Genomic DNA, 24262 nt, shown 5'->3' with positions numbered 1-24262 from the left:
ATAGCATGACACAAACAAAGAATAAAATCGACAACAACTTACAGTGACCTCGTTGCGAGAAAAACTTGGTCACCTGTCTTTAAGCGTTTGCCGTCAAAAGAGTGATCATGCAACTGATTCGAAAAACTCTTCTCATAATTCACAAACCAAAATCTCTGTTGTTCCCGAATACTCTTCTCTTTACTCGCTCACGATCACCTCACTCCCACCTTCTCAAGATTTCTTGGACGCATATTTATCATATGAAAGTATCAATTTGCAACCGATATTTTGATGGCTCATTTTATTACAGCATACGTCGAGGAAGCTAGATGAATCAATCATCTCCTCAACGTAAACGTTGCAAAACATGCCCTCTCTCTATTGTCTGGATCTGGGTTATACTGAGAATTATATTTCGAGCAGACTAATGTTGATCCTCTTTCTATGATATGATTATGTGATCATGTATATGAAAACTAGTAAGTTCCTGGGGTCATGATGTTACCATAAAATATTTAAATTGTCATCAGATATCTATTTTTTTTTTTTTTGAAAGATATAATAAAAAATAGTGGACTCTCATAAATTTCTAACCAGTGCACTGTCATATTTACTTTTAATATATTTAACAGAATAGAGATTGCGCGGTTCGTTTGCTTCTCTCACTTCTTTTACTCCCCTTTCTCACTTGCGCGGAATCAGAGGGGCCCCACGCCATCTTCGCCACTCAATCGCGTGTATGGACCAACATCCGACACGCCAGAGATGATGAATCCGACCGAACCGTCCCCATTCGAGAACCCGAGTCGATCGAACCGCTTACTGGGGCTGGTTTTTAATCCTGTATAACTGAAAGCAAACGAGTCCTCGTCTTGATCCGATCCTTCGCAGCCATGGCGACCTTCGCCCTGTCGATTCCGCACGCAGGCCCCCGCAGCTTTTGCCTACGCCCGATTAGAGCTTCCTCTAATGGTTTCTTCTCTGCTCATCATCAACTCGTGCTGGATTTTGGTTTCGTTTTTTTCCTTTGTCCGATTGTACGTGATGGGATTAACGAACTGGTACAGGGGTTCCGTTCTTGAAGCCGAAATCGGGAGGGCCGGCGATCCTGGAGATACCCCTTGACAAGATTAGGCGGCCGTTGATGCGGACGCGGGCGAACGACCCCCTAAAGGTGAAGGAACTCATGGAGAGTATCAGATTAATTGGTCTCCAGGAACCTGTAAGGATATGTACATAATATATTTCTAATTCTTCAGACCTCTTTCGGTTCTCTGGATGGCTAGCTGAATATTAGAAAATTTATTGGGGGTGTTGATCCACTCCTACAAACTCGCTAGGGCTAACAGCTGCTTGATTGCGATTATTTGCTGATCATAGTAGATTTTGGGAAGTGTTCTTTCTTATTCACTTAGGATTTCAAGAGAATGGAAGAGTGTTTGCTAAGGCTTTTGACATTGGAGTTACTAGTAGACTGTGCATAATCCGTGGTCAGGGAATACCATTAGCATAGACTGTATAGTTGTAATCAAGTTAAATTTATATTTGTGTTTCTCATCATACATTGTTGTAATCGTGGAGAACATAAACTAATAGTAGATTCATTTGTTGCAATTAATAAGATCAAGTGCGTGTCTTGATTCTAAACTTGAAAAGAGGTATGCCCCCCATTAGTCATCAGTTAGATTTTTCATGGCACCTTCCTGAACATTTGAAGAGGATATATTTGTACAGATATAGTTTGCTAGAGTGATAGGAGGAAGCAATATGTAGTGGAAGGAAAATGTTTCCAATCCATATAATGTGTAAATATACATTTCAAATAATAACTATGTTATTTTCTTGAGAAAAAGTCAATGGTACAATCAGATGAAATAAGAAAGTTAGGCTGGCGGGATAATTGAATATTTTGAATTACTGCCTTCTAGCCTTGATATGTCTATCTGACTCTCTATCTATCAGACATTTATACATTTATGTTCTAGCTAACGTGAAATTGATAAAGAATTTGAAGTGTACACCTCAAACTAATCATTGTTAACCAAGAGAGAAAAGAAACAACTTAGATCCTGCCCTGATAGACTTTGTTTTTCCTAGGTTTAGTGGTAAGCATAAATATGGTTTGACCTAAGCCTCTACTTTCTAGGTTTCTTTGTTTCTACATAACTTGCCTGTAGAAGCAGCATTTAGTTCCTTCTCTATCAGATAAAACTTGATATCCACTTTGGTTATATATCTCAATATCTCATTTATTATTCAAGACAAAGCAGATATTAATGTAAATATTATTCATAGGATGAAGAATCGATGATCAAAATGTGTGGTACTACCTGTTATGTTTATGGATCAAAGTGGTTGGCACTTTGGAAGCAAAATATTAAAAAGAGAGAGAGAGAGAGAGAGAATTATACTTTATGTAGTTTTTTTATAGTTGAAAATGCTAAGATGGATGTGTGGTATGTTAATATAGGATTAAATGAGAGAATAGATTGAAAATACTAATATCCAAGAGCACCTCAAATGGAAGATTATATTAGAGAAAATAAGTTGAGATGGTATGAACATATTTAAAGACCACTAATTGCCTCTATAGTTAGGAGAACTGAATCTATTATACCAGGCATAAAACATTAGTGAATAGGGAGGATATCATTTTCAGTTGTAAGTTACTAAAACATAATTTTCCGATCAGTAACATGGACTATAACACAAGCTGTACTTGGTGAGACTAAATTAACATTATGGCTTGATTAGATTAAGCAAACTAACATGTACCATGAACGAGGATTTGATTATACGTGATGACTAGCATTCAGTTTTAATCACTACTTGGTAGAATAATTGGATGATCTATTCTTGTAGGATTTTGATTAGAGAACTCTCGAAATGATAGCTAGTCTAAGGTGTAAATAAATGATGGTTCTTGCTCAATATCGATCACCTAATATCTTGGTTTCTCAAAATGAGTTCTCTTGATTCAATTACCAGACATGCTAAATGCCTGATAATACAAGTATATTTTGCAGATTGATGTGCTAGAAGTGGAAGGAGTTTACTACGGTGGTCATCCCACAAAAGTGCAGTTCACCAACCTTCCTATGAACTGAGTATTAATCAAAGAGAACATTTTTTGCAGGGTTTTCCGGATGCCACCGCTACGAGGCTCATCAGCGACTTGGCCTCCCAACCATTCGTTGTAAAGTCCGTCGCGGAACAAAGGAGACATTAAGGTTAGCTGCTTCTTCATGGTTCTTCGGATCCACTTGGATTGGATGAGAGAACTAAACACTTAACTTGTGAGGCCCAAAGGACATGCCCGAAATATTTTAGTCCAAATTGATACAAACTTTTATCAGTCTGCAATTCACTGACTAAAATCATAATTGCCATCACTAGTATTAGTTTGAACATCAGCCAAGCTTAGTCTCTCTTCATGGTTAAATTTTGCCCAAGTTCTTTATTCTTTTAAGCATATTCTTCTATATTTAACGATAACTAGAAGAGACTTGTTTTCTCGTTCAGGCATCATATGAGGTGAACTAAAAGAGAACCGCCGAAGGAGTTCATTGTGGAAGCATTGAATTCGGGTACAAACTACACACTGCCACTTCAAATTAGTTGCAGTATTTGTTGTCGGTAACTCCTCCGGTCGAGTTCATAATTTAAACGGAGAAGAACATTTTTATCGTCAATTCACCTGCTTGTAAAATTATGGCACTTTGTCATTGTAAATGATCAGCTAACAAATGTTTATTTTGTTGTCAAGTAAACATTTAATCTTCAAATTAATCACCAATTAATGTCAATCATGAGTGATTATCACGTGTGTATATATATACACTCTTATTTTATGGCTAACTTTAAAATGCAAGATTTTCTATAAATCATTTTATTTTCAGAATTAAATATTATTATTTTTTATATTCCTTAACTAGAACAATGATGTTTTATTTTTCGTATTCGAAAGAGTTTATGATGATGAAAAATCTTATTATAAACTGATCTGTTTAGAGGAGTTTTTAAGGATTATTGTGGGCTGATTTTTAGAAAAGAACGACGCTATCTGATAAAAAATCAGAAGAAAAAAAAATTGTTTTCTCATTTTTGCCCCTGTGTTTGCTTATAATAAAAAGCAGTTCCGGCCTAGGCTCTTTGGACCGGACCGCCGGCTTCGGCTTGTAATCGTCTGCCATGCTCCGCCAAGCGCGGCGGCGACCCGGCTACGGCCCCCAGCTCTGCGCCGCCGCCGCCGCTCTCATCCTCCTCTTCCTCTCCCTCTCCGTCCTCTATTCACGTCTCTCATCCTCCCCCTCTTCCTCCTCTGGCTTCTCCCTCCGCCTTGGGCTCCCCACTGGCCAAACCCACTCCGAACGAGACCCATCGGCCCTGTTCGAAGACGCTAACTTAGATGACATCGACGAGAATACCGCCACCGATGACGATCGGATCGACGAGCTCGACGTCGTCGAGGAAGAGGCGGGTGATTCCATGCCCCAGCAGGATCCTGGCTCTGGGCTTTTCTGGGACCACGCCCTTGGCGTCGCCAGGATGCAGTTCGGCAGGCCCGATCGCGATGGAGAAGCCCATCGTTTGCTCTCGTTTCCCAAAGAGCATCCTTACAGGGGCAAAATCGCGTTCGGATCGGACGACCAGCCCGTTGACGAGGACATCCGGCTGAAGTTAGACTCGATCCGGAAAGTGGAGGATGCTCTTCTGCTCAAAGTGGGTTCCGGCGACTCGCCGCTGCGGAAGGGGTGGTCACAGTGGCTGGAGGGGAAGGGTGACTACCTTCGGCGGGATCGGATGCTCAGGTCGAACCTCGATCTGTTGAATCCCAAGAGCCATCCTTTGCTTCAGGATCCAGACGGACCCGGGCTGACTATACTGACCAAAGGGGATCGACTGGTGCAGAGGGTGCTCTTGAAGGAGTTGGAGAATTCTCCTTCCCGTTTAGGTGGTGGTGGTGGTGGTGCTGAGGCTAAAAGAACTGAGGCAAGACAAGCTATGGAAGCAGAGGAAAAGAAGAGGGAAGTTGGAGCTTTGGAAGGACGAAAATTGGTAACTATGCTGAAGGAGGGTCGAGTGCATGCTGATGGTCAGCGATGGGCTTACTTTCCTGGCCTAGATGCTCACCTGAGATTCTCTGACTTCATGGATCAGTTTCTTTATAGTGGCAAATGCAGGATGAGAGTTTTCATGGTGTGGAACAGTCCACCATGGACTTATGGCATCCGGCATCGACGGGGCCTGGAGAGTCTTTTGCATCATCATTTTGATGCTTGTGTGGTTGTGTTCTCAGAGACAGTGGAGCTTGATTTCTTTGATGACCTAGTAATGGAAGGGTACTCATCTCCAATAACCACTAGTGACTTAATTAGTTCTATCTGTTTGTTTGCTATTCGGAAATTGTCTGTTTCTACTTCACTTTGTCAACCCTTTAGTCCTTTCTTCAGTTTCAAAGTGACAAGACTCACATTTTTATTCAACAGCACAATTGGAATCACATTCTATACCAAATTGAAACTAATGACTTCTTGTGTTTATAACAAATAAAGCAGTTTCACTACTCATGCATCATGCAAACTATATATACAACTAAAGTTGCTGCTTAGTTCCGAGTTAGTAGTCAGGGAAGTGTTTATTGGCCTAGTTTAATGATGCTAGTGAGATTTTACTGATGTTGTCTATTAATGTTCAAAAAGTACCTTACGACCAGGACCAGATTTTGCTTACTGAATTTTGTATGCAATTGAATATCACTTTTTCTCATGGTTACAAAATCATCTGGTCTCAAGGATAACAAAGGTGACCATTATTTTTTCCTCTTTTTTTGATTTAGTTGAATTTGTGCTCTGTAACCATCTCTCTCCATGTTTCTGATAATATCAATGTTCACCATTTTACTTGTTTTACTTTCTGATATTTATGAATTTTCATGGTTGACATATTCCAAGCTCAAGCAGTTACTGAACACAATTTGAAACATTTAATGGTTGTTGCTTAAAGAAACTCTGTAACTTGATGGTTTTGGTTACAGGTATAGAGTTGCAGTGGCCATGCCCAATCTTGATGAACTTCTAAAAGATACTCCGACTCGCATCTTTTCATCTGTGTGGTATCAGTGGAGAAAGACAAAGCATTATCCTGTTCACTATAGTGAGCTAATCCGTCTTGCTGCTCTCTATAAGTGAGTGGTTTATTCTATTAATTATGCTGTTATTAGTTGTGCCCCTTTTGAACCTTTGCAACTATAAAAGTTCTTTATTCTCTTTGGGTTTATCTCTTCCACGAGAGATTGTTGCTCTATGCAGAGACCTGGGATATTGGAGCAGTTAATTTTTTTTTCTCTTACCATGTTAAAGTAGCATTCCTAAGCCATTTTGCCTTGAACCTATTTTCAGTTAGTATTATATTCTCTGGACATTAAAAATAACCTGAAATAGTAAGTAGGCAATATTCAACCAATCACTATTATCAAATGTGATTCCTTGGAAACTGCCATTAACTATACTTGCATTGTCTAGTTACATTTGTTTTAACACTATTGTCCTTGTATAGCCCCTATTCCTTTTTCATACATCAGTGTTGATATTGCCACGGGCTATCCGATGCTTGCCTTATTTGGACATATAGTTAAATCTATCATGGTTTTAGAATATGATATAATACTGAAATCAATCTCAAATTTCTTCATCTTCCCTTCAAAAGATTCTGGTATTTCACTTCAGATTCACAAGTAATATTCCCCTGTAGCAGATGATTTATCTAATGAAAATATGATCATCGTACTTGTTTAAATTCCTCATCACACACTTCACTTTTTTTCCTCATTAAACATGGAAATAGGCTACCTATATTAAACCATTTTCTTAATTGTCTAGATTGGACCTGATTAATTAAATTTGAACTCATGTGTAGACTCAACTGCCTATACATCTCACTTATCTGCTTTCCTGCTATGTATATACAACTCCCACATTCACAGCAAGCCGTCCTTTAGTACACATGGATTGGGTGTCCAATCTCTTTCCTCTCTAAACTTCATTTTATGTAGTCCTTAGAAGGTAAACTCTTTCACGCAAAGTTTTGTTTAGCCTCTTTAACATGTACTTGTTCTATGCTAATCTAGGTATGGTGGCATATACCTTGATTCAGATATCATTGTTTTAAACCCGATTGATTCAGTGAAGAATTTTATTTCGATTGAGGATAATTTATCCGGAAATCCAGTCTTTAATGGTGCAGTGATGGCGTTTGAAAAGAACAGGTACTCAAGTTATTACTAAAAGTTATCATTGCTTAATACTAAATCATATTGATTATCTGTTGCAAGTTTACAGCTACCTGGTCTATATGGCTCATGCTTAGATTTTAATTTGTCCAAATTCATATTCTGGACTAAGAATGTGGCACATGACTGTTATGAGGAAATCTTTAGCTGGCATCATAAAGGAAATTAAACACTAATTTAACATGATCATGTGTTTTCTTCAATTTTCTAATCGCCTATTAAAATAGACCAGATTACAGTACTCTGTTAGTTAAACCTGTTGAGTACCCATGCTAGTGTATCTGATGCATCCCATAAAGATTTGTGGAAAATCAGTTTTATCTTAGAACAAGAAGCTAATGCTCTATCTACTGCAAAAGCATAGCAGCTAAGGGAAGCATATATTGCTATCAGTGAAGTTAATTACAAGTAAGGGTGGTTTCTACGATGATGCAGAGGGTTGATAATTGCCACCCAATCTTGTATGTTATACTGAGGATAAACTGAGAATTTAGCAACGGCTGTTATTGCCTTGTTTGTAGACCAGGCTCAGATATTTCATAGTCAACATTATTCCTTTGCTCTTCGATTTGCTCCTCCCTTTCAGTGTTCAGCGGTGGTATTTATGCATAGACTTAACAGGTCAGCAGAAGATCAGTAATCACAAAATACTCTGGCCCCTTCTTTTTGGATTAGATATATCTTCTGATTTTGCCCAATAAACAAAATGTTTGTTTTTTTTTTACACGAGGTTTGGATTACTCATTGCTCATTAAATTCTGCAAAATGATCAATCTGTATTAGTTCTCTCAAAGGCTGTAATGTATCTTCTGCAGTTCTTTGATGCTGGAGTGCTTAAACGAATTTTATTCAACATACGATGATGCCCTTCTACGGTGGAATGGGGCAGATCTCATGACAAGAGTGATAAACAGGATATCTGACAGAAGTAACAAATCACCATTACAGCCTGGGATAAATGTAAAACCTCAATTTGCAATTCATCCCATCAGTTCATCAGATATTACAAGGTGCTTCTTTCTTACTGTCATCAATCCTCATTTGTTGTTGATGATGAACTACCTAGTAATTTGTCTTGGTAAAAGTATCAATCATGATCAAGCTAAAACAGGGTAGTAATTATATATGTGGCAAAGGTGACAACGCTCACCTTAGGTAACCTGGTATCGCCGGCTCCTCGGCTAAGATACAGACAGGTTAATCATGAGGGGCTTCACGCAGGATCAAATAATTATATAATCATTAGCATGGTTAGTGTTGGGAAGTCCTTAATTTTGCAAATCAAGTGGATTACTTTACTTGTTCAACCCAAGAAGAACACAATATTTTCTTATGATTTTCTGTTTAATTACCATTCCAACCATATCAATTTGCCATCCACATTAATAGAATAGTTTATCCAGTGTTAATTTCTGACTTGATACACCACAATGGCACCTCCCTAATTGTAAGTATCCATATCGAAACAAGAAATTTGGTTTGATTTTTATATCTTTAATTGTATTTTAATCAAGGTCACCAGGCCATATAGATCAATATAATGGCCAATGGGAAATTTCTGTGGGGGCAGTGGTCACCTCCTCGAATAATCAAATCGTAAGAGCTGGATAGCTAAATTACCAAAAAAAAATAAATGAATAAAAAAATACTGGCATAGTATGATGATGTTATAAATTATCCAAACTGGTAATGAGATCTCTATCAACAGTTGGTTCCAACTATTTAGTTTTTTTTCTTCATGAACCTTCTATGAATAAAAATGGGTGTTTGATAATTCCTTCCATTTCGAATCTTCTGAAAAAATTATTCAACTTTAAAACATTACGAATCTTCTCTTGCTAGGTCAAATCACTTTATATATGTTGGGATTTATGCAGGTACTTCGCAGAGCCAGTTGATGAATTTGAAAAGGCTGAACAAGATAATCTGTTCAAAAGGATGATGAACGAGTCGTTAACGTTTCACTTCTGGAATGCCCTTACATCGGCGCTGGTTCCAGAACCCAACAGTCTCGTTGAGAGACTTCTGAATCAGTACTGTCTCCATTGCCTCGACGTGTTATGATCTGACAAAAAATCTAGTTTTACAAAGACATTACTCCCGATTGAAGCTTTAGCTGACTTAGTGCCATGCTTGAATTATGGACATCTTAGAGCTTTCATTAGCGATACCGAAGCCAAAAACCTGTCTTGTAGCTGAAATCAAGATAGAAGTTATAACACAATATAAGATCACGGTAGCCAAAAATATAGATATATCCTTTTGAGCATTAGCGAAACAGAATTTTTCTCAGGGTAACATGCATCAATCACATCCATTTGAGGAAGTTTAGATATAATTGTTTAAACGTGATAGATCTATTTTGGTGATAATTTTCTTAAACAACATGCCGCCTCTGTAAGCTATGTATTTCTTGGTTTGTAGTTTATGTATGTGAATGTTCAATTCAACAACAAAACTTATATTTTTGTAACTCGGACTATTCCTCATTTTACTTGTACAGTTTTTATGCCCCTTTTCCATGTGTTGCCACTGATCAGCATGGAAACTGGCCGGGCAGTTCCCTTGGCGGGTCAGCATTGGAGCCATTGTTCTGCGATTGAGTTTGTTCAATCATGTCAAAGTCATGCTCGACGTGTTTTTTAGAGCACAAAGACTCGAAGATCTTGTTAATTGAACGTGTGGGGGCTGTTGGTGTTTACCCCGAGTAGCTTATGGAGTATGTAAACTGATCGTCGAGGCTAGTGTTCGACATTATCTCCGTAAACGATATTGCTCCGCTACGGTGTTTAACGGATTGTTGCAATTCGTTCCCAAGATACAACGACGACGAACGTCTAGGAATCGTAGCACTCCGACTTCCGAGACCAGCGAACCTTCTAGTAGACTTCTTGGACTCTTGAATGCACAAGATGAGATGAATGCTTGAGGAAGAGAAGAGAGGATTGAGTGAATATTCCATCATCTGGAGGGTTCTATTTATACTGAAAGAAGAGGTTGAGTGTCCTTTGGGTGAGTGGATGTGTTCTTTGGGCTGGATCGATCTAGATCATCCATTCTGAAGGGTTGTAACCCTTCTCCAAGCCCACTTCAATCTCATCCATCAGATCTGAGGAGTTGTGACCCTCAGATCCCGCCTATTGTCATCGGCCATCGAATCTGGATCCATTGATTCGATGCTTTAGATCAAGTCTCATCCCAAGCCGTCAGATCGTTACTCTTTGCGATCCAACGTTCTAGATCGCATCACAAGCGATTCATCATACCTATTTGATCAACGTGGATCAACGGTAGTCATCCATTCCCTAAGTCAACTGTCCAGTCATCTCAAGTGCAAAGTGCGCCTACAAAGCGCTCATTGCGCACGTGGCGGGTGCTCGCCCTGGGCTAAGGGAGCACCTGTCCTTTATTTTTGTGTTAACTTCATTAACACATCTTCATTAATAAGTAGAGAATACACATCGAGAATTTCCGATGTGAGACTATTCTCCCATGCACTTTATTAATGAATAATAAATGTTATTTTGGGCCGACTTTAAACATTAATTTCTCATTCACCCTTAATCGGTTTTGAGCAAATTAATAGTCTAAATCTATCTACGCGAATCGTAAATTTCAATTTTGAAGTCAATTACGACTTTCAACAATTGATGACTTCCTTCCTCAAAATCGTTTTGGTCCATTTAAGGCCCCAATATCTAACAGTTGGTAGTTGCTAAAGGTGTCAACTGAATGTGTGATGTGTCTAATATGTCGGTTTTTGCAGGGCTGAAGGTTGTGACGGGTCACTTGCTGCTGGATCGCTCTCCCATCTACTCATTGAGGTCTGGTGAGACAAATCAGAGTAGGATTGGATCATACTTAACTAATGTCTGCTTCTCGTTCCATTTTATGATAGGTACGAAGGTCAACTGAGGAGAGATCACGAGGACACTTCCAGTGTCCTTCATGCTTCCAATGGTACTCGGTCACTAGGTTTAATTCATACCTAATTTCAATTAGTCCACTTAATTGGAAGAATTAATCATTCAAATTATTAGAAATTAATTATTAATTAATTCGGCCACCGACTCACCAAAAAAAACTAAATTAAATCACTATATATATATATATATATATATATATATACAGAAGTGATATCCTGCGGGACTTAAGATGCGTGACTGTGCGCGCCTGTTTCGTTGGCGGATCGCGACGTAGACGCGGCATGCGGAGCCTATAGACCGATCCGAAGCCTCACAGACCGATCAGAAGCCTCCCAGACCGATCAGGATATGTCCTGATCGGTCCACAGACCGATCAGAAACCTCCCAGACCGATCAGGATATGTCCTGATCGGTCCACAGACCGATCAGAAGCCTCCCAGACCGATCAGGATATGTCCTGATCGATCCACAGGGCATGCCGCGTCGACGTCGCGCATCTTAAGTCACGCAGAATATCACTTCTATATATATATATATATTTTTTTCACACCGCCGGCAATGGTTTTCTTCTATATATATATATATATATATATATATATATATATATATATATTCACACCGCCGGCAATGATTTTCTTCTCCTCCCTCTCCTGGCTTTCTCCACCATCCGGTTTGCTTTAATTTAATCGGTTTGTTTTTTCTTCTGTAATTTAATCGTTTTTTCTTGTTCTTTTTTTTTTCCTTTCCATTTTTTGATAATAAAAATTTTGGGATCCTGATCGGATCTCCTCCAAGGTAGAAACTTGGCCTACCCCTTTGCCGTCTGTACTAGTTTAAACCTTCCTCTCCCACCTTGTTGTTCATCTCTAGCTACTCTCAACGCTGACAAGAATTTGACATTGGAATAGTTCCCACAAATGTGCTGTAATTTGTTCTCTTGTTATTTCTAAACAACATTTTTCAAACGGATAGTCGACGAAAAAGTTTGTTGCCTGGTAGGTTCGAATTATAAAAAGTCTCTTCTAAAGTAGAATAAGACGGTGTACAATTGCATCGGCTACCTGTTTTAATTTCTAAACAGCATTTTCCCTTCTTTTTTCACATTAGCGAAAAAAGAGATGAGAAACTTCAAATTCATACCTTGAGAAAACGCCACCATTGGCGATCTTTCAAGTTTGATTATGAAAATTACCACTTATTCTGCCCACTACGTAGGCGTAGGGCACCACAAAACTTGGGGAAATCAGAAGAGGGAGGGCTGATTTAGCATCGTCACCTAGTAAGGCTCCACCGGTGCCCGGAACTTTAAGCCGGCATAAACGGCTGCGTCGCCGAGCTCCTCTTCGATCCTAAGAAGCTGCGAACAGGAAGACAGAGTGTGTGTTGAAGTGCTATGTATGATATAATAATGTTGGAAATTGAAAATTGTATTAACTTGTTAGTAATTTTCTTATGGGTTGAATGTGTAAACTACCACTAGATGAAAGAACTTTGAAACTATATCTAAAATCACTTGCCTGGTTGTACTTGGCAAGCCGCTCTGATCGGCATGGAGCTCCAGTTTTGATTTGGCCCTGGAGACAATAACAGCTTCATAAGGCTGTTTTTAGCTATGGCTGTGTAATCGAAGATAATAAAGACTTACGGTTGCCAAACCCACAGAGAGATCGGCGATGAAGGTGTCCTCAGTCTCACCGCTAAAATTAAAAGTGGAGGATTTGTCAAAAAAATAGGGTTTGGTCATATGTATATAGGTGTGTTACAAGCCATACCTTCGATGACTTGCCATTACGCCCCAGCCAGCACGCTTGGACATTTTGACAGCTTCGATACTCTCCGTCACCGATCCAATTTGATTAACCTGACAACAATCAGAAATTGGGTTATTATAAACAAACTGTGAAATTTAGAAATCCCAGCGACGTTGATGTTACCTTCAGTAGAAGGGCATTGCATGACTTCTCACTTATGGCCTTTGCAACCCTCTGAAATAGTTTATCAAATGGTTAGGATTTTAATCTTCATATTAGAGTTCTAATTTGCAAGACCAATCGACAGTTACCGTGGGATTGGTGACAAGAAGATCATCTCCAACAATCTGGACCTGCTGCCCAATCTCTTCAGTCATCTTGCTATAATGGATCCAATCATCCTGATCAAATGGATCTTCGATGGATACGATGGGATATTCAGATGCAAAAGACTTGTAGACATCTTTCAAACTGTCGCCTGAGATCTTCTGTGATCCATCATTGTTCTACAGAGAAGAAAACAAGCTTTGTGAAGCTTACTGAGACACGAGATAAATAGCCCAGAGTTATCGCCATGAGATATCTCAGAAGAAAAACTAGAATTACCTCCACTTTGAAGTTAAGGTCATAAGTCTTGTCTTGGTCATTGTAAAACTCCGACGCTGCAACATCCATCCCAATAACAACCTAACAGAGGCCAGGAAAAACAAATTTTTAGTCCCTTAAGCAAACATAGCATCTTAGTTGAGAACAAACTACATGGAAATAAAGAAATTTGAGGTACCTTCCCCGTGTATCCAGCTTTCTCTATAGCTGTCTTCAAAAGTTCAAGTCCCTCTTTGTTTTCCTATATGATTCAGGAGAAAACAATTATAGGTCAGTAACTTTAAGTTAGTGGGTCAAGTTCCATTAGTTAGCTGAATAAGCTCGATAGCGATGGTCAAGGATTGCTTGGATTGTGACGCCAAATGAACATAATGGTAGAATAGAAATAAGTGAGACAGATATATTGAGAGAATATTGCTTGTTACGGTTGTATAGATGACAGATTCAGAATACCAACTAAATCTACTGTAAAACTCAACTGGCTTTATGCAACTGCATCCAAATGCATCAACTACTTTATATCCTAGGAAGCTTTTAGGAGTTAACAAAACACAGAACATAGGAAATTAATGGATCCTAAAAGTAATTTGATAGGGGAATTTGTTTTAAAATTTAGAGAGTGGTTGGAAATTCACCTAACAAAGCAAGAATGGCACAAAATATCATAAAGACAATAATCTCTAGGTAACAGGAAACACGATCCTTATTGACAAAACAAAATTTCAATGGAAAGCCTCTATAAAGCCCTCCTCATTGTGGATCTCATCCTACATACAAGAAATAATGTGCTCAGAAGATAAAAAGGTTGTTACATGTGTATAGACCACCAATCCTACCAAGCCAGGAAGAGCAAGACACCAACAGATATTAACAACGGCCACATGTATGCAAGTTACAATGTTATAGATGATATTGCTATATCATCTATTGATAAAAAGCATTCTGATATTTATGAGGCAAATAATATAGGTAGTGGCATAGGTGAAAATTTTAAATACTTATAAAGACAATTATATAATACTTTACTTTTCATAGTAGGATATATGATTTTTTTAAATTTCGAAGATACAAACATGTAAATTTTCTTGTTTTTGAATATAAATCGATTTCCTAACAATTTGTTCATTTTTTCAAATTCAAAGTTAATTGACAGAAAAATTCTAGATAGGGATATTTAGTTTGATTCATTAAGTTCATGGATATTTCGGGACTGTTTTGTATAAAATCTTGCGAGTAAATTGCTAGTGTCCACATAAAAATTAAACCACCTGAATGTTTGGAGCAAAACCACCTTCGTCCCCAACATTTGTAGCATCCTGTCCATATTTTTTCTTGATCACAGCCTGCAATACAGTTACACATGGTACATTATGCAAGAAACGTATATAAAATATAGCAAACTCACAATTATGTACCTTCAAATTGTGATAAACTTCTACACCCATTTTCATGGCTTCTTTAAATGAGGATGCTCCCACAGGAAGGATCATAAATTCCTGATTAAAAGTCAAAATGAATAATGAAAAGTGGGGTTTTATCTACCCTAATGAAGATTCACGTGAAGAATTACCTGCATAGCGAGCTTGTTACCAGCATGTGATCCACCATTGATAACATTAAATGCAGGCACAGGCAAGACCAAAGTTTTATTTCCAGCAAGATTAGCAATGTGCTGATCAAAAGATTGGAGAGCGCATCTTCAGAAACATGGACCAGTTTGCTAAAAAGAAAAAAACTAATGGAAAATCAACAAAACCTGGTAGAGAGGTATCTTCTTCACATTAGCTCCGGCTTTGCACACAGCAAGAGAAACAGCCAGGATAGCATTTGCTCCCAGCTGTAATTATGTTAAGTGAGAGAATGATCAGCAATGATTTGAAGCCTGATACTGTCGTTTGATATACCATAGTTAAGATTTACAACACTAGGAAAATACCAACAAATAATACCTTTTGTTTGCACCAGCCCCACTCGTTGGAGGTTCCATCAAGGTTTTGGACCATGAAGTTATCAATTTCGACCTGCTCAGTCGGATCCTGGAAAAGAAATAGCAGTATGAATTTTATGAACTGTTGGTACCAAAAGCAGCACATTAACTACACAATCTCAGGGTAACTTTCATTATCCTTCATGATAAGAAAAGTAACATTGTTTAGCACTCACCTTCCCAATCAGAGCAGGTCCAATGATAGCATTTACATTTGCGACAGCCTAGAGCATAAACAATCAATATATACAATCAGTTTGTGTTTTCCTCAAAATCTATAAAAAAAAACCAAAATCAAAAGGGCTTACTTGTTCAATCTATTGAATATCTAGTCTACAAACTTACACGAACAAAAAAACATACAATATGTGAAAAGCTTTTCTGGAAAAGGCTATAACCCTATAATTGATATGATAGGTACCCAACCTTGAGAACACCCTTGCCAAGATAATCTGATCCTCCATCTCTTAGTTCTAGAGCTTCATATACACCTAAACCACCAGTAGAGGAGCGCAGAGTTAGTAAATGATAAAGGAATGTACTCTGATCATACGTAAATGAATATAAATAAGCTGTAGTTTGAATCAATTTGCATAATCTACTAAATTTGGCCAGTAAAATGAAAAAATGCCAGAAGGAATGCCGGAAAAGGATGCAACTGATTAAGACACTTGCTCGTCGAATGTCCTTGGGGCGAACTTCCTAACGTGAATTTTTAGAGCTGAAGTCTTAACTGAACAACTACTAGGGTACCAAGAAGTGGCCGACCATATGTGCGTTTTAGGCAACATCAGTGATTAACCGCCATCATGGAAACCAAATGTCAACATAACAGCATACACTTTGGAGAAAGTGAAGAACAATCAAGCAGTCCCTTTGAGATTTTGAATCCCTTAGTTTCAGGATCAACTTTACCTTCTATATCTATTATAAAATGGAAATCAAATTTCAAAACAGGAAAAAAAAAACTTTTAGTGAAAAGCCAGTATGCTAGATCGTTGATGTCTAATGCCACAACAAGCAGTAGCTTTAGATCTCGGAGCAAAGACAACCCTTGTTAAAGTAATAAATGAAAAGCCAGTAAAATCCATGCAATGGAGCAACCTGCACCATATTACGGATCGTCCAAGGAGCAAGCAATTGAAGCTCAACTTTTAAGAACATGGGCAATAAAGCACGAAGGCACAGTACCTGTTGAGGCGCCGCTAGGGACAGCAGCTCTAGCAAAAGTTCCGTCAGATAGGCAAACATCAACCTGATGAGCAGAACGGATCAAGCTACTAATTCAATCTCCAACAAAATCAAATTTTCTATTAAAAAAAAACACCATAGGGCGACCAATCCAGAATAGATCAATGAAGAAGAAAGCAATATCAGCAGATCAACACAAAAGATGATGCATGATCTCGTGTAAGGATCACCTCAACAGTGGGATTGCCTCGGCTGTCGAAGATCTGACGAGCCTTGACGCTTGCGATCGTGGTCCCCATCGTCATCTCTCTCGCTAATCTCTTCGTCGGGAGCAACGCAGGGCACAAGTGACTCAGATCTTCTCAGGGTTTGCATTTTATAAGGGCGGAGAAAGCAGTGGGTCGCGAAAACCAATCGCCGCCGTTGAATTCTGCCCGTGGAATCAGGGTTTTCCTGCTTCCGCCTCAGTTCCTGTCTCTTGCCTTGGCCATCACGTACTTTTACTACCAATTCTCGTACCTCCCTTTCAATTGGGCAATCAGAATGGAGCCAAAATAATCCCACCGTGCATGTTCGCCTTTTGCACCGAGTGTGAAATGGGTCCCACTTATTAAAAAAAAAAATTGGCGATTTTAAAATATAAACATGTATAAAGCAACGATATTTATAATACAAATTACTATAATTAAAAAAAATACATTATCATTATCGGAATCTATTTAAAATTGATGGTGTCACCGTGAGGTCTAAGATTCAAATCTTGATAAAATCGAGTTAAATATTTTTTTTTATGTACTAATCACTATTCGAAAAGTTGATAGTTGTCCGTGATTTACCTTCTCCGTGTTGATACTAGGACAGATTGACGGGGGCGCTGAGGACAAACGTATTCGTCTTTTGCCATTATAATCAACATCATAAAATAATATGAAAAAAAGTATAATCATGAGTCCTATTTTTAATAGAGCGATGGAATAAAGTATGAAAATTTTAAAATAGAGTTAAAACTTAAAATAGTTTATATTGTAAGTAAAGCCATTTTAAAGGAGGTAAAATAATAATAGAGAATTTGATATTTATCACTCCTATTAAAATAAAGCTAAATAAATTTAATAAAATACTTGATAAAAAAACATAATATACAAATCTTAATTAAATAAAACAAATGAATTTCTATAAAATTGGCAGATAAAAGGCTTCGATCATCTTGCATGCTTAATGTTGCATATACTTCTATTGACTTTGGCAAATTAAATTGAAGCCGTAGACCTTTTTTGTTTTTTATATATTTTTTGTGGTTTTATAATATTCCATGACGTTTTGCTTACTTAAAAAAATATTTAATATGATGTAGGACATCTTCGAGCATTAAAAAAAATATTAATATAAATTAAACTCGATATAAAACTTCAAGTGAAATTAAAATTTGAATGAATTTCAAGATAGAAGAGACGAGAATATAATAATGTGAATGGTTTGGACCTTTTCTCTTTTGCTTTTTCAAAAAAAAAACTTAAATATGACTGAGCTTAATAATCTAGAAAAAGTAATAAGAAATTCACTTTCGAACAAAAGTTGATGTCACAAGATTGTTGATGCTTAAATTGAATATTTAGTTTAGTAATTAATCTTGTCCGAATGAAGAATGCTTGGAAGTCGGGGATAGAATGATTACTAACGGGATGAATACCTCAATTCTATAAAATTAAATTAAATTAAGGAAGGGATCTTTGGTGTTGATCCTCCGATACTCAAGTTAGAATCAGGAAGAGAGAATGAGTATTTGAGAAATAAATAAAGCTTACTTTTCTTCATATCTAACATATCCTTTTACACCTTATTTTCATCTGCTCTTATTTAATGATATTAATTGTTAGAAGAATACCTCTTTATCTTGACTTTTGTGATTAATAATAAATGAAGTGTTCTTTTTAGTTTTGACTTCCTCATATTTAATGATAATAAATGGAGTATTCTATTTTATTTTCTCATCTCCTCCTGTGTAGTGTCATTCTTGTGTCGGACGGGCGGTCCAAGCGGCTCGCTTTCCTGCTAGACGGACAGTCCGAGTGGCTCATTTTTCTGTCGACTGAAACAACCAACTACGGGTTGTCCATTCGTCCAACTGGCCCATGATGTGCCATTTGTATGAACGGTCGGGTGATCCACTCGGCCACTCCTTTACCTACCGGGATAATCAGATAGCCACATTTAGCTGAGGCTCTTTCTATAAGCCCCGATATTAACTGCCTTGACTTTGATTGATATTGTGTCAATTTGATCTGTGACAAGTGGGGTCCTCTTTATCGCCGTATCAGTAATGATTTTAATTAATGTTTCTAATAATTAGCCCTAATATTTTAACATTTAACTATATTTAAAATAAAATATAATATATACAAAATAACTAAAATATAAGTAGTCTTAAACCGTTAACCGTTACTAAGACTTTGTATTACTGGTAAATAAATCAAACATTGATGAACAATTTTAGTGTTCATCTTATAAGAATTTATTTATATTTGTTCAATACATATAAAATCAATTAAATAAAAATAATTTGAATATTTTATTAAACTAAATAAATAAACTCAAAATTTATATATATTCTCATCAATATTTATAAACAGAGATGGTGAACCGTTTGTAAATAATATTCATCAATACAATAATTATCAATATAGCCAATAAATCAAAAAAAAAAAACTTTAACAAACTTAAAAATTATCAAACAAAGAAACAATAGGATCAAAAAGCATGATAAAAGGGGAATTCAATATCTTGTCGTAAAATCTTTCTTTTTGTGAAAACAGAGATAGGTAGCAAAAAATAAAACAAGACAATAAAAATTTGAATGGTTTATTTAGTTTGTACTTCAGTGATTACTATTCCAAGGCTCACAATTTCTTTGATCGTTTCAAATGAGTAATTACTAAAATCTTTGATCGTTTCAAATGAGCAATTACTAAAATCTCATCTTCGAAAAGTTTTCGGAGAAGGAGGAGAGCATGCAGAGATGGAGATGATAGTAATAGACTACTATCCCTTTAATAGTAAATGCAAGTAACAAAAATACCAACAAGTGAAAGATGAAGTTTAAGAACAAGTTGTCGGAGAATCTATCATTGTAGTAGTAGCAAGACTTGCATGGATGATGCAGCAGAACAAAGTATGAGACTTGAAAGAATTGATTATCAATCCCAAACCTCGAGGCTTCTTTTATAACTTTTTATTCGGTTGACTGGTCCTTTTTTGATTGACTGACTTTTAGAATTTTCCCACCGGGTCCAGGTTCACGATCTGTCTAGATCGTATCTTCCATGAAATTAGCCTGGATCAGTCGACTAAATCCCTGTTCGGTTGACTTCCTTTTGTTATTCAATCTAATCTGATCTTTTCTGACCAAATGTGTTTGGTCGACCGATCACATGTTTAGTCGACAAAACTCTATTATTCCGTTCTCGTGTGATCCAATCTTATATGATCTCTAGTTATCAAAAATATTTGGTCGACTGATTATTCATCGGTCAACTGAACTAATATTTCCTTCTTTGACTCAATTTGAGTCTGATATGATTGGTCGGCTGAACCAAGTGGTTCAGTTGATTGAACTCTTGGATCATGCCAAACTTCGTTTTTATGCAAAACAAAGTTAGTACAGTATAATAATAATGATCCTACAAAATAGAGTTAGAAACAGATAAGTATGCATGCATTAATATGACAGGTCAAACTGTCTTCAGCTCGACTTAGAAATCTCCTTTAGTTTCTTGAGTCGGATTATCGCCTAAGAGCATCCACATTAGCTACCATATCCAAAGATTTTACCCTAAATTTTGGATAGAGTAGCTAAAATTTTTTTATATCAGCTACCCTATCTATTCCCTAAATTTAGATTTCATGAATAGTGATTCTCTAAATTTAAGGAATGAAACATCTACCTTAAAAAGTAAAATAATATTTCTTTTCAATCTCTCTCCTTCCACTCATTCCATATATATATAATAATAAAAAATAGAAGAAAGAGAAGAAAATAATAAAAAATTGAAAATAATAGAAATTTTAGGGTAGTTGATATAGTGTGTAGTGAAAATTAATGATTATCTAAATTTAATAAAGTGAGTTATTTACCCTAAAGTTTAGATATAGTGATAGGGAAACTGACATGGGTGCTCTAAGGTTGTACCGACTGGGACACGACATCACCACTCCACTCTAGGAGCTTACATTATCTTACTCGTCAAACATCTTGTCCTTCAGATCTGTTTAGACTTTCTTTAATCCTGCTTAGTGTATAATCAACCTAATTGATTAAGACTTTCCTGTAACACTGAATTAGATCAATATATATAAAATCATAAAGAAAAACAGTGTTAGCAGTTTCAAGATTTGCAGGTCTGGTCGACTGCGGTCACACTTACTTGGAGTTTACTTCTCCAAGACTTTTCATATGTATAACCTCTAGTTAGGACTAGTTACTCGGTAGATTTCTCACCACTATCAAGTCTTTAGTTACCTTGCCCACTTGGACTTGTTAGTCACTCGGGAAACTACTCACCACTATCAAGCCTTCAATTAACCTGATCACTTGGATTTGCTAGTTACTCAGTAGATTACTCACCACTGCCCAGTCTTCAATCACCTTGACTACTTAGACTTGCTAGTCACTTGGTAAACTACTCACCACCGTCAAGCCTTTAGTCACCTTGACCAGTTGGACGTCATTAAACATATTATCAAACAAACATCAAAACCCTGAAGATTGATTGCACCAACAGTTTAAATTTAGAAATTGATAATATTTAATCAAACCAAGTTCAAGCTTGTAAAAAAGCCGAACTAAATTTAAACAATCATTTTAACAACTTGATTCATTTTAAGATTGACTTAGCTTGACTCGATTATCTTATCAAATACGTTTGAATATCCTAAAAGTATGACTTATTTATAGCCCTACATATTGGAAAGAACTAGAACTCCTTATGCTCCGGGGGCAAAGAGTGTAGCAGTTAGACCCTTCAAGCGATTAACCAGACATTTAAGGGTTGAATCTCAGCTGTGGTGCACTGTAGGAATTTTGACAACTCTAAGTGTGCATTTGGTTGAGGTTATTGTTGATAACCTTGGTTATCTATCCAAGGTTATCAACAAAAAACCTTATTTGGTTTAGGTAATCGGTGATTCCCAAGTCATGAAGCATGCCTGGTACGTCAATAATTTGGGCATACAACTTGAAATCGAAAAACCTCCAGAAAAGTGAGGTTTTTCTTAATTTGGAGATTAATAAAAAATTTTAGACACAATTACCCTTCAATTTTTACCCATTGAGACAAAAATAACCCTACAAATTTATCAAATATCAATCTGTCACTCACAAAAACCCAAGCGTGTTCAACATTACCCATGTTCTCGACTCATAGAAAACCCTAGCGCGGCGATCTTCTCTCGTGGCGATCTTGCGGTGTTCTTTCCTGTCGTGAAGGCATCCCCACTCGCAACACCCTAGCTGTGTCATTGCCTCTCGCTAAGGTGTTCTCCACCCTCGTGAGGGCTTCACCACTCACGAAGAACTCTATCATCTTTCCCCCCTCGCGAAGAACCCTAGCGGCTTTCCCCCCTCGGAAGGCATCCCACTCGCGAACATTCCCCACTCGCCTTTTTGGAAAAGGTATGATCTTCAACCCTGTTAATACTGTGCATTTGCATGGAGAGACATCTTAAAGTAGTAGCTACAAGTTGATTCTCTGGAAAAATATTGAGCATGGTGGAGTTTTCATCAAACTATATAGTTTCTTTGAAGCAAATGTCCAACTTTTAGATTGGGAAATTAGCTACCAGAGGTTTGCTAGCTTAAGTTGTTTTATTATTTACTTCCATTCTTGCATGGTTTGATGAACTGATTTGGCTTTGATCTCTCAATTAAATATCTCATCTACCAAAAGAATTGCAAACATGTTTACGATAGCAAATTCAAACCGTTCATTCTTCACATTTCAATCAAGTAATTCTATGTGAGCATAAGAGGTAAATAACAATTAACCTCTCTTTGTTTCAAGTAGAGGGAATTTCTAAACTAGAGGAAAGAGGTAGAAAGAACTTGTAGCTAGGAATCTTGCCAATGTGCCTAATACAAGTTTCATTCCCCAGTCAAATTGAACAACTAATTGGAAGATCTAGTATCCTTATGGTAAAGACTTGATATCATGACCGAAAAAGTTGAAAATCATTCTTGTTTTGATTTTTAGATTGTGATGCCACTGACATATCAGTTGCTAAGGATGTGATATTTTTCTGAAATTGGTTGTTATAAACACCAGCACCACCACCTAAATTACATGATAGCAAGCACCTCATAGAACAAGAAGAAGAGAAGATCACAAAAATAAGAAGAAACTAGATCAAACAAGAGTCACAGGTTTAATATGTTCAAAAGCTTGTTTACACATGATGCGGCGATATAGGGAAGCTCACCTGGTACGGGGTCAACTGTCAATGTGGAGGTCAAAGTCAAGGTCATCAATATCAGGGTGTCAAAGGGTCGAACGGAAGACAGTTGCAACGACCGATCGGGGCATTCAGTGCTTGACCGGCGGGAGACATGTCCGAGTGGACCACCCGTCTAGCTCGAGATAATATGATAAAATAATCCAACGTTTAGTGTGGAGTAGCAGGAGACTTAGGAGATAGATAGCTTCTCTGAATAGGGAAGGGCATGTTACTAAGCCACCGCAAGGAAGAGCAACTAAGGTCGACAGAGCGGAGGAGTTCCGGTCAAGTGGCTACCCTGCTCGGCCAAGCAGCGGGAACTGGTCATGGATGGAATGGAGGAGTCCCGGCCGAGCGGCTACCCTTCTCAATCATGCAATGGGACCACTGTTGTATATCTCGATATCCTTTTGGGAGCTAGTGCTGCTGACACGAGGCATAGTCGACAGGCAAATCATACGGCGGAAATTTCTACTGTCTTATCAAAGATATGCATGCCCTGTTAAGGTATAGTGTCAAAGGTACTTTCCTGACAAGGCCCTTCATGGGACATATTGGAGAACGTGCTCATGCCTCGCAGGGCATGTACGTTGTCCACTAGGGCTCTATATATAGGGGGTTCATCATCGATGGAGGTACGCGTTATTCACTGTTTGTGCCTACATTACTGTTGCTCCACTTTCATTCTACACTTCTGGTAACTAACTTGAGTATCGGAGGACCAACGTCAGGGACCCCTTCCCTAACTTGGCACTGACGTTACTTGTTTTACAGAGCGGAGCGAGGCCTACAGCCGGTCAGCGAATCCGCCACATCCCCAACTTTCCACCGTCCCACTTTCGAACAGAATCAACACCTTTGGTTGTACTGTTGGAAGAGGATTCTGTTATGTCATCATCAATATATCACATCAATTGTGTTCAAATGCTACACAACACCTTTTGAGATATGGGTTATCACTTCTTTTATGAAACATGAAATTCGGAGCATTGTCACATAATAGATGCTCCTCAACCAGTTTGATCTAAGATAAAGATTCACC

The 24262-nt window shown here is 37.7% G+C and overlaps 3 protein-coding genes across 3 annotated transcripts; 2 read left to right on the top strand and 1 right to left on the bottom strand.

The window, feature by feature from the left end:
* Positions 1 to 831: 831 nt before the first annotated feature.
* On the top strand, positions 832 to 3788 carry LOC121986399 (sulfiredoxin, chloroplastic/mitochondrial-like). Its single transcript, XM_042540322.1, has 5 exons — positions 832 to 954; positions 1050 to 1204; positions 3009 to 3042; positions 3119 to 3212; positions 3505 to 3788. Exons 1-5 carry the CDS (start codon positions 876 to 878, stop codon positions 3518 to 3520), a joined length of 378 nt encoding a protein of 125 aa, XP_042396256.1. The 5' UTR covers positions 832 to 875; the 3' UTR covers positions 3521 to 3788.
* Positions 3789 to 4122: 334 nt separating this feature from the next.
* On the top strand, positions 4123 to 9746 carry LOC121986398 (uncharacterized protein At4g19900-like). The gene is made up of 5 exons (XM_042540321.1): positions 4123 to 5324; positions 6020 to 6169; positions 7112 to 7249; positions 8089 to 8283; positions 9151 to 9746. The coding sequence occupies exons 1-5, from the start codon at positions 4174 to 4176 to the stop codon at positions 9335 to 9337; spliced, it is 1821 nt and encodes a 606-aa protein (XP_042396255.1). The 5' UTR covers positions 4123 to 4173; the 3' UTR covers positions 9338 to 9746.
* A 2420-nt stretch (positions 9747 to 12166) lies between these two features.
* LOC121986396 (enolase-like) lies at positions 12167 to 17109 on the bottom strand. Its single transcript, XM_042540320.1, has 17 exons — positions 16965 to 17109; positions 16735 to 16798; positions 15970 to 16034; positions 15720 to 15767; positions 15506 to 15592; positions 15313 to 15393; positions 15127 to 15228; positions 14972 to 15052; positions 14825 to 14899; positions 13735 to 13797; positions 13557 to 13637; positions 13262 to 13456; positions 13134 to 13184; positions 12972 to 13060; positions 12845 to 12896; positions 12717 to 12773; positions 12167 to 12556 (listed from the first exon to the last, which is right to left on the bottom strand). Exons 1-17 carry the CDS (start codon positions 17037 to 17039, stop codon positions 12476 to 12478), a joined length of 1347 nt encoding a protein of 448 aa, XP_042396254.1. The 5' UTR covers positions 17040 to 17109; the 3' UTR covers positions 12167 to 12475.
* Between the last annotated feature and the right edge of the window lie 7153 nt (positions 17110 to 24262).

The sequence above is a fragment of the Zingiber officinale genome, chromosome 5B, assembly GCF_018446385.1.
Source record: "Zingiber officinale cultivar Zhangliang chromosome 5B, Zo_v1.1, whole genome shotgun sequence".
Taxonomy (NCBI): Eukaryota; Viridiplantae; Streptophyta; class Magnoliopsida; order Zingiberales; family Zingiberaceae; genus Zingiber; species Zingiber officinale.
The sequence above is the reverse complement of the archived record's forward strand: the minus strand, read 5'-3'. Positions and strand labels throughout refer to the sequence as shown.

What these genes read in the sequence shown, in the direction of transcription:
- LOC121986398 (XM_042540321.1), top strand. Translation starts at nt 4,174, where the DNA reads ATGCTCCGCCAAGCGCGGCGGCGACCCGGCTACGGCCCCCAGCTCTGC. An exon ending in CGTCTTGCTGCTCTCTATAA is followed by an intron (nt 6,170 to 7,111) that starts GTGAGTGGTTTA and finishes ATGCTAATCTAG; the next exon opens with GTATGGTGGCATATACCTTG. An exon ending in AGTTCATCAGATATTACAAG is followed by an intron (nt 8,284 to 9,150) that starts GTGCTTCTTTCT and finishes GGATTTATGCAG; the next exon opens with GTACTTCGCAGAGCCAGTTG.
- LOC121986399 (XM_042540322.1), top strand. Translation starts at nt 876, where the DNA reads ATGGCGACCTTCGCCCTGTCGATTCCGCACGCAGGCCCCCGCAGCTTT. An exon ending in GATTAGAGCTTCCTCTAATG is followed by an intron (nt 955 to 1,049) that starts GTTTCTTCTCTG and finishes GAACTGGTACAG; the next exon opens with GGGTTCCGTTCTTGAAGCCG. An exon ending in AGTGGAAGGAGTTTACTACG is followed by an intron (nt 3,043 to 3,118) that starts GTGGTCATCCCA and finishes CATTTTTTGCAG; the next exon opens with GGTTTTCCGGATGCCACCGC.
- LOC121986396 (XM_042540320.1), bottom strand. Translation starts at nt 17,039, where the DNA reads ATGACGATGGGGACCACGATCGCAAGCGTCAAGGCTCGTCAGATCTTC. An exon ending in AAGCTGGATACACGGGGAAG is followed by an intron (nt 13,638 to 13,734) that starts GTACCTCAAATT and finishes GGCCTCTGTTAG; the next exon opens with GTTGTTATTGGGATGGATGT. An exon ending in GGCTTGCCAAGTACAACCAG is followed by an intron (nt 12,557 to 12,716) that starts GCAAGTGATTTT and finishes TCCTGTTCGCAG; the next exon opens with CTTCTTAGGATCGAAGAGGA.